The sequence below is a fragment of the Aptenodytes patagonicus genome, chromosome 10 (genome assembly GCF_965638725.1).
Source record: "Aptenodytes patagonicus chromosome 10, bAptPat1.pri.cur, whole genome shotgun sequence".
Classification (NCBI taxonomy): domain Eukaryota; kingdom Metazoa; phylum Chordata; class Aves; order Sphenisciformes; family Spheniscidae; genus Aptenodytes; species Aptenodytes patagonicus.
In genome coordinates this window covers 16,471,703-16,483,874 of record NC_134958.1, presented here as the reverse complement: position 1 = coordinate 16,483,874, position 12,172 = coordinate 16,471,703, and the positions used below count along the sequence as shown (strand labels likewise).

The following is a 12,172-nucleotide window of genomic DNA, read 5'->3' as shown; positions in this document are numbered from 1 at the left end:
ACCCCCACAGAACAGGTTTTCATGTGCTTTTTCAATGGAATGAGCAAAGCATGTCCCTGTTACAAATCTGTGGAGTAGAAGATAGATAAATTAGCTTGCGGCATTTTGTGAGCACTGTAGGCCAAATCTGATGTGATGTATGCATGCCTTAAAAGCAATCTCTGAAGAGGGACTTAAGCAAAATATCCCACCTAGGTTCTGGCTATCGTTAGACCGGTGGGAAAGCTGTGGCAGAAAGCGTCCCTAGGCAGGCTGTAGACAGGAACAGAAGGTCCAGAGGCGAGGGGCCTGGACCTCTTGTTGTTGCACGGGTGCCTCCTGGCCCGGCAGTGGCCATTACTCATATGTGAGCATTTCTCTGCTTTGGCACTGCTTCAGACCCACGAAATCTGCAACAGGGTCTGCGCTCTGGGAATACGGCTTGTTAGTCAATGTGTTCTTCCAGCACAAGGCTATAAAACATTGTAGGTCATAATAGGCAGCTATTTATTTCTTAATATGTCCTTAGGTGCCAGAGGGGAGATTTTTTTCATAAAAATAGTACTGGAATGCATTTATTAGGGATTGACTGTATTTATTTTGAACCGCAACACATTCATCCAGATCCACAGTCAAAACTACAAGAAAGTACAGTTTCCACTATACTCTGAGCTTGATTGTCTGAGCACTTATCCTTGCCTGTATTGCCTCCCGTTGTGAATAACTCTGCTGGCTTCTATGAAACAACATGCAGTAGCCAACCCTTAACCCAGTACTATTTGCAGGATCACTCTCCAGATTACTTCAGTACTAAGTTTAGCTCTAAAGAACAAACACATTGCCCAAAAAAAGAAAAAGAACAAACCCAGACTGAAAGTTGAGCAATGCTCTGAAAATGAATTTTTTTCAACATTAAAACGATCAAGCCTGATTACTATTAATTCATTAACCAGAACGTCTTACAGCTGGAAAAACTGTTTCTTGTTGCCAACTGTATTATATTAATTCAACGTGAGTGTGACCACTGAATATCAGTTGATATTAGAAAATTGCATCATTTATGCAAAGTAAAAATACTTTTTTGTTTTGCACAAAACAGATCATGATGTCTGTGTAAGCTTATGGCATGAGATGATTATTATTGTTCCCATTATATTATGGAGATACTGGTCATGGTTCTGTAGTTAAGACTCAACTAAGTTTTGTCCCTAAAGCAGGAATTCATTCTTACACTTATAAATGTAAATTATGTCAAATCTGAGACAGGTCTATAACACCTTGTTCCTGAATGAAATTCTGGCTTCTGTGAAGTCAGTATGAATTGTGGTATTAGTACCATATGTCTTCAAAGAATTTACAAACATATTCAATGATTAATTAAAGTTTAAAAATATGTTCTTTAAGCAAACACAGAATTGACAACAACTTGTTGAGAGCATATTTTAGATATTGCTATGCTATCACGCTAGTGTGTCACTGCTTACAATTTGCATGTTGATAACTTCAGACAAGTAAATATCACTTATGCAGAAATTCAGTGCATAGGAATGGCGTAAGTAGGAGAAACAAGATTCCATGTTGATTTACAGGCAGAACCTGTTGTGATCAGAAGGATTTTGAGAAAATGTACAACTTTATGTACCTTGGCCAATGCACAGACACACAGCAAGTGTGGGCTGGTCACTCAGTAGGTTGTGTAAATAAACTGTCCCTTCCTTTCTCATTCCTGACCTGTATTCTGCTTTTCCCCATGTTTTCCATGGTGTACTAAAGGAAGCAATATCGTGAGGCATATGAAGCCTACTGATTATGCAAAATTCTAGCACAATAAGTGATAACCTGCCCCTACCATTTTGGACAAAATCAGTTACTTCTGGTTAATTAGCTGTCTATTTTTATTTTCTGCACAGATATTTCACGTTAGATGTTGGAGTCAGTGGAAGAGTAAGTGCCTTTCAGACCTGAGGGCAGCCCTCTGACTGTTCCTACCTATGTAATCCCTCTCCAGACACAGACAGTTGGCAGCCACCTAGGAGTGCTCCTGCCAGGTATCATCAAGGGGCGAGAGACAGTGCTCATTGCAAGGGGGAGAAAAAGGAGGCTCAGTCTGCAATCGCTTTTACACACCATCTTGGTTTATGTACTGCAATTTATCAATATACAGGACAGATGAACTAGCTTGTCTGTGCTGCCAATATAAGGTCTACAGTTAGGAATAAGTTCCACATTGTACTCTCGATTATCCTGTATCTGCCTCTGCTCAGATTGAGGACTAATTCTGTAAACCCTCCCTTCTTATTGCGACTCTCCAGATAATGATACAATGCAGTCAAATGTGCATGGGTACAGCTATACCAGTTTTCAACCCACAGCAGAGAAACGCTGAATCAAATGAACATTTTGCACAAGGTTGATATGGTGTCTGGGCAACCTGAGCTCATTACTGTTCTCTAAGTTTTCTTCGAAAACGTAATTAAAATTGGAATTGTACTCCCTCAAGTATACAGCATCATCTGACTTATAGCTGCAGCAAGTAAAGCTTTGCTTGACCTGCTAATTCTATCCCTTTGCTGTCATGAATTTGGTGTGGCATACCAGGGAGCGTGATAAAGACATTCAGTGGCACAGGCCTGATCTGCCCAAATGCTGAGGCACATTCTGACCACAGTATTTTCCAAACCACTCCTGTGGATACCTCACCTAAGTGCACAGGCTATTACTGGCAACACAAAGGGTTCCTCCCTTCAGGAGTGAAATCAGAAAATAGTGTGGAATTCTAGGGAGCAGAATTGTAGGAATCCAAAGGGAAAAGCACCCTAAAATGAGTGCATTGAACTGGTACCCTGAAGTTTTGTCATGAAAATAGCTCAGGAGCATCACTGAATAGGATGTCCATTTATTCATGATCACCACCAACAGCCATATATATCTATACATATTAGAAATGAACTTTGATTTAATCAGATACATTCAATTCACAATGATTAAGCAGAAATAATTTCATTTTTCAAGGCTGGATATTTAGGAAGTGGTGTATGTCCAACCACTTCTCTTTAGTGAGAGACAACCCATGCTTCAGAACTCTGATGTGGAGCTGGCTTTCCTTGGGGAATTCAGATCTAGGACTAGGTCTGAGACCAGTTTCTAATTTTAATTACTGCTACCAAAATAAAAATTACTCCCACAAAGCAGATGAAATCCCCCCATGTAGATCAGCAGCAGAAGGCCTCTTTAAAGCTTATACAGACATAGGCCTTGTGCTGACCTCTGCACAGCATAAGCCTCTGTTGCTGGCCCATCTCCACAGGAATGAATTTTATCCAGAAAGCACAGCGGAAGAGGTTCAGATTAATATTCTAGGTTAGGCTTTTAATATTGGGTAGCATAAAGGTCAAGTAAATAGTTTAACTTAACTGAACATTATTGCTATGAAGAACCTGTGCAGAAGTACAGCTTTGTCTTTTTGGTGTTGATCTTTAACACACAGTTTTTAACTTTTGTCATCATATTCTGAGTTACTAACCCTCATTACTGATGAGTTGATTCCTTGCTGTTCAACTAGTGGCTCCATAAAAAATTTAGTAAGTTATTTAAAACTACTTCAATTGACATTTAGCCAATTCAGGTATTATTTTTAATTTTCAGACAAGCCATTCTTAAATAATGGCTATAAGAAATGAGCGATGCTTTTAGACGTTAATTCAACACTGAACCAATCAACTACCTATGCATGCAGTTTCATAACAATAGCTAATCTATTTTCAGTTAATTAGGCAATATGATTAAGATCATATATGTTGAATTAACAGGTCAGTGCATCATCTCACTACAATTTCATCTAGGAGATAACTTGATGTGAAAGCCATATGAAAAGAACAACAATTTACCCTTCCCACCCCCAAGTTGCCAGTTTTGAATGTGATCAGCCCGATGTTTCATGGAAAGAGCTCAGTTTTGAACTTCTCTTCTATATAGATTTTCTGCTTTGAAATGTGAATTTCTAATTGAGGCATACAGGTTTTATAAAATGGTCCAAACAATCATTTGCATAAAAACTGCACAACAAAATGAGAGAGAAAATTCTTCACTTCTTACTCCATATTGGTCAGTTCGTATTTATCATACACGTCATTTTCTTCTCCTGGCTGAGTATCTGAGTGATGAATTTCAATGAAAATAATATAAATTATTGCTCCAAGTACACCTCCCAGCATAGGTGCAACTATAGGGACCCACCACCAATTATTTCCAGCCCTGTAAGACAAAAAACAAAATGAACAAGAAGTATCGTTATTTGTTAGTCTAGTGAACACCCTACCTTATATTTGGCAGTGAACAAATACGGTGGCATGACACTCGCTGTACTGTAGACCTTTCTATTTCTGTAAATGGATGACACCCCTCTCTGTCCTGCCCATGATGTGATTGAAATGCTAAGTAACAACCACCAGGCACGTTGGTCTACATGCTGTACTTGCACATTGAAAACAAGGCCTCTTTACTGCATGCCTGTTTTGGGGGCAGGGGATAATTTCTCCCTTGTGGAAATGGGCTACATTGACTTACAGTGAAATGAACAGGCACATATTTATTGCACAGCAGTCCTGACTGATGCTGTTGCCAGATGCTCATGAATAGGTTTTCAGGAGTGATTAATGCAAATGTATGTTGCAAAAATGGGTTATCTCATCTGCATGGAGATTTGCAGGTTCAGGCCTGCAATAGTATATACGGTGTTCCTCTTGACAAGTATAATAGATTATACTTGATTTTGAGTATATTTGCCTCAAGGAATGTAATAAAACACAGTGACTGCAAAGTGGATTATACTTGACTAGAGTGGTCAAGACTCAAATTTCATGATGTAGTGTCTTATCTCTTTGTTTAAAATGTGGGGTCTTTCAGTAAGAGGTAAATAAGCATTTAGAAGTTTTATCCACCTAAAACTTGACCTTTTTTAGAATTGCTGAATTCAGTAAGAAAGTCCGGCATATTGGCTCCGCTGAAATGTTTACATTCACTTTGCACAATTACTAGGATTTAGTTTTAAATGTGTAGATTTATGAACATTTTTAAAGAAATAAGTCCACCATTAAACAATAAATAACCCCTCTTTGCAGGAGACTTGGGCTTGTAGAATTGCTCTACCTTTCCTGGAGGTCCACATTCAGACAGTAAATTACTGAGCATTGGTTTCAGAGCACAGCCTTTCTTAACTGTACTGGTGCATGAAGGTGTTTTGATTCGATAACATGCTGTGTTAATTGAATATGCGAGTCTGCAGTGAAAACCCAGACACCTCAATTTCATGCATGTTGAAAATGGAGAAGTAACTTTTTTTTTTTCCCTCCCAGAAATACAAAGGGACAAATTAATCTGTGAGAGAAACTTTACAGGAAGCTGCCAGGGGAATTTTTAAACTGTAAGGATAATTATTCAGCACTCTGTTGTGTATAGATTTATGCAGAAGCGAGCTTGTGGTTGAGTCACAACACAAGAATAGAACAGGGCTAATCTCACAGTGCCCTATTGATGATAATATTACTCCTTGTTCAGAAATGCCTTGGATATGTATGTTTTGCCTTTGGAATTATTTATATTTTGCCCTGAGGATATAAAATAACTCCTGATATTGTCCTACTGAGTTTATAGATCTGTTTGTTGTTGAGTCATGAAAGTCTGTCGAGCCTCTGAATTTCTGGAACAAGCATGGACTAAGGATTTATTGAATTAATCAGCCCAACAAAATCTCTATCAAGTATTTGCATGTATTCCTCTGCGTGTGCCCACGTGTGTACGTGGGCATATAATGAAGGTGTTTCTTGGCAGGTTTCTCTCTCGGCTTGTTCCATGAACTGACATGTGCCTCGTTGGCTCCTGCATGACCTTCTCCAAGTCATGGCCTGTATTTGCAGCAGCTGCTATCAGCTGTGCTTTGGACACCCTCTGCTAAGATGATGGGTGTAAAGTCTTTATAGAGGGCAATGCCAAAGCTGAAATGAGATCAGGACACAGCTGAGTTACGAGTTTCCATGACACTCAATCCTCCTTCTTTGACACAGGAGCAAGAACTCTTAGTGGCAAGCACAGATAGCTTCACTGAAGTAACCTTAGTTCCCTTATACCCTAGCTTACAGCTTTGCTGCCAAGGTAGCAGGAAAACATCCAGCTATGCCTTTGTCATCATCAGGCGTTTTTGCTGTTGGGCAGAGCAGGCGGGAGGAGGAGGAGGCAGTGCACAGGCCTGGCAAGTGACGCTTTGGTTAACTGCAAAAATTTCCAGGAAACTACAGCGTATAAGCTACATGAATGGGCCAAAGTTCCCAGTCCTAGACTTGCAAGTACATTTCTCACCTAGCCAGCTGCTGCGGGCCGGTGAGGTAGCACTCACTGTTTGCTCTAAGAAATGCCAGGATAATTCAAGCATTCAGCAGTGCAGAATGTGTCTGGCTACTGTTCTACGCTCCGGGAAGAAAGCAAAATATTTCGGAGGCCACTTTGCCATGCAAATCCCTGTGCAGACAAGAGGTGCGTCTCCTGACCCTTTCCAAAATGCAGTTTAGTTTAGTCCGGGCGACTTGTCCCCGGGGCCGGCGGCCACGAGGTGTCAGCGTTACCGCGCCGGCGGCTCTCGGCGGCGGCCGGGCCCTGCCCGCCCCAGCTCCCGCCTCGCCGCGGCGGAGGTGCGCTGCCACGGAGCAAGGCAAATGCTGTGTCATTACTGCTGCCGTTGCCAGCCAGACCTAGCCTCAGCAAAGGTGCAAAAGAACCCGTAATAAACCAGGGGAGAAATATTCTATGGCTAGCTTCAAATGCCGGTGCGAAATACTGTTCTGTAGAGCCGTTTCTCACTTTCTCATTGCCATTTCATGCTGTTATGCTTGTCAAAATCCAGTCTGGTATTTGTACTCAAAGCTCTGGCTGTTTTCTCACTACAGACAAAACTTCACTACCCAAAACTTTTCTTAAGCTTATCAGAATATTAAGCGTGTGCTTAGGAAATACTCCTGGTTATCTCCATGGTTTTAGGACAAATAATTAGAAACATTTAGGTCTCTAAAGTCAGCAGTTGTCTCTAATGATGGGGACAGTTGCCATCTGTGACACCTACTCCCAACAGGTTGAGGAACAGTTTGCAGGAGCAGGCCACAGTGCTGACTGCATCAATTGTGTGTGAAATGCTGCTCTCTATAGGGTGCTAGGCAGACACCCGCTTTCCAGCTGCAGTGGGTCAGAACAGCTTCTAATGGGAGCCTTTAACCAAAACAAATCCAGTTGCACTGGCTAGGGAAACCACACCGTAGCCTGTGTCCCCGGCTTGATTCTCAGGGAAACTGCTCCTTCAGGTGCCTTTGTGCAAAATGTAGTAACAGCAACATTTAGAAGACCCCTGCTCAACTGCCTCCCTATCGTCTGGACAACTCCATGGTCCAGCAGAAGAGCTCCCCTCCAGTCTACTCGCAGTTCCCTGACTGAGAACATGATAAAACCAGAATTTACTGGGCCTGCAAGCACAGAGAAGGGTAGAGGGGATTTCCCCCCTGTGAACTGATTATCTCAATGTTTAGAGCATTTGCTTGGGATCAGGGTGTAAAGAGTCTCATCCTTGTGTATCTGATCTGTTCCAAAGTGAGGCTTTCCTGGCGGTCTCTGGCTGCTCTGTAGGCAGGGCAAAAACTCACTGACCTGGACAGAGAGTGACTCAGTCACCTTGTGAGATGCTTCTATCCTCGCTCCAATGAATGTTCAATGTCTCTTCAGTATTTCCTATTGCTCGGTTTGTGCAGCACTCCCCTTATGTCACTGGGGGGGTTTCAGGCTTAGATCCCAGTTCCTGGGCATGCCTTTTTCTAGAGAGCTTAAGCACCTGCCTCAAGGTTGTGAATTCCAGTTAAGCTGAGACAGCCAAGGTCTAGCTGTCAACTGTTAAACTGCATCGCTTAAGTCTCTCATGCACACGTAATGCCAGCAGAACTTCAGGTGGTTCAGGATTCCAGCTACAATCATTCAGACTTCTCCCATGGCCTGCAGCTGATCCAAAGCTTCCAGCTACCTAACAAAGATCAAGTTCTTCCTAAGTCCCACCTGGATCTGTGCTGTAAATAGATGAGAACATATTCCTGTTGTATCATTCCCTTGAACTTGGTTATAGCTGTAGCCTTATAACAGAAGGCAGGGAGGAGGACTTCCTCCTCAATTTATACATCCCTCAGACTGCTGTAAGTTTGTTCTGGCAATAACCAGAGGTCTCATATCTCATTTTTTATGTTCCCATTTTTAAATTTCTTAGTATGGTCTTTACAGTGGGGATGCATTCCCTCTCTGTATATATCTCCTATGATTGGAGTGTTGGAACGGAAGGATACGGGCTCTTTAGGAAGGACAGGCAGGGGAGACGAGGAGGGGGTGTTGCCCTCTATGTCAATGACCAGCTGGAGCGCATGGAGCTCTGCCTGGGGATGGATGAGGAGCTGACCGAGAGCTTATGGGTCAGAATTAAAGGGAAGGCAGGGGCAGGTGACATTACAGTGGGGGTCTGCTACAGGCCACCTGACCAGGAAGACCAAGTGGATGAGGCCCTCTATAGACAGATAGGAGCAGCCTCACGCTCACAAGCCCTGGTCCTCATGGGGGACTTCAACCACCCCGACATCTGTTGGAGGGACAGCACAGCAGGGCATAAGCAATCCGGGAGGTTCCTGGAATGCGTCAATGATAACTTCCTTCTCCAAGAGATAGAGAAGCCAATGAGGAGAGGTGCTATGCTGGACCTTGTTCTCACCAACAAGGAGGGGCTGGTGCAGAATGTGAAGCTCAAGGGTAGCCTGGGCTGCAGTGACCATGAAATGGTGGAGTTCAAGATCCTTAGGTCACCGAGGAGGGCACACAGCAAGCTCACTTGCCTGGACTTCAGGAGAGCGGACTTTGGCCTCTTCAGGGATCTGCTTGGTAGAGTGCCACGGGACAAAGCCCTGGAGGGAAGAGGGGCCCAAGAAAGCTGGGTAATATTCAAGGATCACCTCCTTCAAGCTCAGAAGCGATGCATGCCAACAAAGAGGAAGTCAGGCAAAAACGCCAGGAGGCCTGCATGGATGAGCAAGGAGCTCCTGGACAAACTCAAACACAAAAAGGAAGCCTACAGAGGGTGGAAGCAAGGACAGATAGCCTGGGAGGAATACGGAGAAATTGTCTGAGCAGCCAGGGTCAGGTTAGGAAAGCTAAAGCCCTGATAGAATTAAATCTGGCCAGGGACGTCAAGGGCAACAAGAAAAGATTCTATAGGTACGTCAGGGATAAAAGGAAGACGAGGGAAAATGTGGGCCCTCTCCAGAACGAAATGGGAGACCTTGTTACCCAGGACACGGAGAAGGTGGAGGTACTCAATGACTTTTTTTGCCTCTGTCTCCACTGGCAAGTGCTTGAGCCTCACTGCCCAAGCCACAGAAGGCAAAGGTGGGAACTGGGAGAATAAAGAGTCACCCACTGTGGGAGAACATCTAAGGCACCTGAAGGTGCACAAGTCCATGGGACCCGATGAAATCCATCCACGGGTCCTGAAGGAACTGGCGGATGAAGTTGCTAAGCCACTATCCATCGTATTTGAGAAGTCGTGGCAGTCTGGAGAAGTTCCCACTGACTGGAAAAGGGGAAACATAACCCCCATTTTTAGAAAGGGAAAAAAGGAAGACCCGGGGAACCACAGGCCAGTCAGTCTCACGTCTGTGCCTGGGAACATCATGGAACAGATCCTCCTGGAAGCTGTGCTAAGGCACATGGGAGGTGATTCGAGACAGCCAGCATGGCTTCACCAAGGGCAAGTCCTGCCTGACCAACCTAGTGGCCTTCTAAGATGGGCTGATTACATCAGTGGACATGGGAAGGACTACAGATGTCGTCTATCTGGATCTCCGTAAGGCCTTTGACATGGTCCCCCACAACATCCTTCTCTCTAAACTGGAGAGCTATGGATTTGATGGGTGGATTGTCCAGTGAATGAGGAATTGGTTGGATGGTCGCATCCAGAGGGTAGTGGTCAACAGCTCAATGTCCAGATGGAGACTGGTGGTGAGTGGTGTCCCACAGGGGTCCGTATTGGGACTGGTACTGTTTAATATCTTCATCAGTGACATAGTGGGATCGAGTGCACCCTCAGCAAGTTGGCAGATGACACCAAGCTGAGTGGTACGGTTGACACACCAGAGGGACGGGATGCCATCCAGAGGGACCTGGACAAGCTGGAGAAGTGGGCCTGTGTGAACCTCATGAGGTTTAACAAGGCCAAGTGCAAGGTCCTGCACCTGGGTCGGGGCAACCCCTGGTATCAATACAGGCTGGGGGATGAAGGGGTGGAGAGCAGCCCTGCCCAGAAGGACTTGGGGGTACTGGTGGATGAAAAGCTGGACATGAGCCAGCAATGTGCGCTCGCAGCCCAGGCGGCCAATCATATCCTGGGCTGCATCAAAAGCAGCGTGGCCAGCAGGTCGAGGGAGGTGATTCTGCCCCTCTGCTCTGCTCTGGCGAGACCCCACCTGGAGTCCTGCGTCCAGCTCTGGAGCCCTCAGCATAAGAAAGACACGGACCTGTTGGAGCAGGTCCAGAGGAGGGTCACAGAAATGATCAGGGGGATGGAACACCTCTCCTGTGAAGAAAGGCTGAGAGAGTTGGGGTTGTTCAGTCTGGAGAAGAGAAGGCTTTGGGGAGACCTTACTGGAGCCTATCAGTACTTAAAGGGGGCTTATAAAAAAGGTGGCGGCAAACTTTTTAGCAGGGCCTGTTGTGACAGGACAAGGGGAAATGGCTTTAAACTAAAGGGGGGTAGATTCAGACTAGATATAAGGAAGACATTTTTGACGCTGAGGGTGGTGAAAGACTGGCCCAGGTTGCCCAGAGAGGTGGTGGATGCCCCATCCCTGGAGACATTCAAGGTCAGGTTGGATGGGGCTCTGAGCAACCTGCTCTAGTTGAAGATGTCCCTGCCCACGGCAGGGGGGTTGGACTAGATGACCTTCAGAGGTCCCTTCCAATCCAAACTATTCTATGATTCTTTGATAAACCCTAAAACTAAATTAGGGAAGAGCCCATATCGGTACAGATGTAGAGTTTTTTTGTAACTTCTTAAATGTAAATGAGTAAGACCCTACTTTTGGAGAGGAGGGGAGTTCACAGGTATTCTGTGAGTAGACCACAGTACAATCAGGCTTCCAAATTTTTTCAGCAACGTAATAGCCAACTTCATAATATATTACAGATTATAACACATGACACTATAATTAACATCATAGTCAACAACTTTTAATTAAATAGGCATGAGAGAGGAGAATCCTAGGTGTGGGATATCACTCTGTGTGCTGCTGTTTTAAAAAAAAGTGCAGTCTAATGGTACAGTGGTAAGAGCTGCTGTGGAGGAAAAGTTTGGAGGTAACAGGGCTAGAGAGCTGACCTCCCACCAGTGGCTCGCCAGAGCTGTGTTACATCCAAGCTTTGGATCTGGCCTATGGCATGACTGTGTGCCCATTTCTTCTATGCCGTGCCTAGCTTTTTTGTACAAGAAAAGCTTTGCTACTGCTTTCCTCTACTAAGGCACATGATTTGTGTAGGTGGAAGTCATACTAAATAAATACAGATTATTTGTACTTGGTGAAGTAGCTAAAATGAAATCTCTATTAACCAGAGCTCTCTAGTGGTCTACAGTACTTCTGGGGATTCCTACTTGTAAATAACTGGAAAAACAAACTACACAAAAATAAACCAAGAGATCTACCTCCTGATGACAGATCACTCTTACTTAGATATCCCAGAGTGCCTCTTACACTGGATATGTGTAAGCTGTGGATTTGATGTGCAACTAATTAGCTGTGCATTTGACCAGCCAAGAGTGTGCATGTGCACACGCATGCACAGGGATTTGAGAGTGTGCTCTGAAATGTGGGAAAAAGAAGGGAGCTTTTTTTCCTTCACTCCCAGGCAGGAAGTCAGGCTTTTAGATTGCTGTATATTTCTGCAATAACTCAGTAGTAATAATAGGCTAAATCATTCTGATATGTCTATGTTTTTTACAGCGCTCAATAAATATTCCCACCTAACTCTCTCACGATTTCATTTTTTTTCTGAAAGCTGCAGGACAAGAGAAGAAAGCACTCTTATATTTTCAGTGACCTCTAAGAATCTCTAATATTTTGGGAAGGGTCTGCTT

General features: G+C 44.1%; 1 protein-coding gene across 2 annotated transcripts in view; it reads right to left on the bottom strand.

The window, feature by feature from the left end:
* Positions 1-553: 553 nt before the first annotated feature.
* The window catches only part of AQP9 (aquaporin 9), a 33,523-nt gene continuing 21,904 nt past the window's right edge, over positions 554-12,172 (bottom strand). For both annotated transcript variants that reach the window (XM_076348279.1, XM_076348280.1), the window contains one exon: positions 554-4,233. In XM_076348279.1, the coding sequence (XP_076204394.1) occupies positions 4,071-4,233 (163 nt within the window). In that variant the 3' untranslated portion in view covers positions 554-4,070. The remainder of the gene's footprint in view (positions 4,234-12,172) is intronic.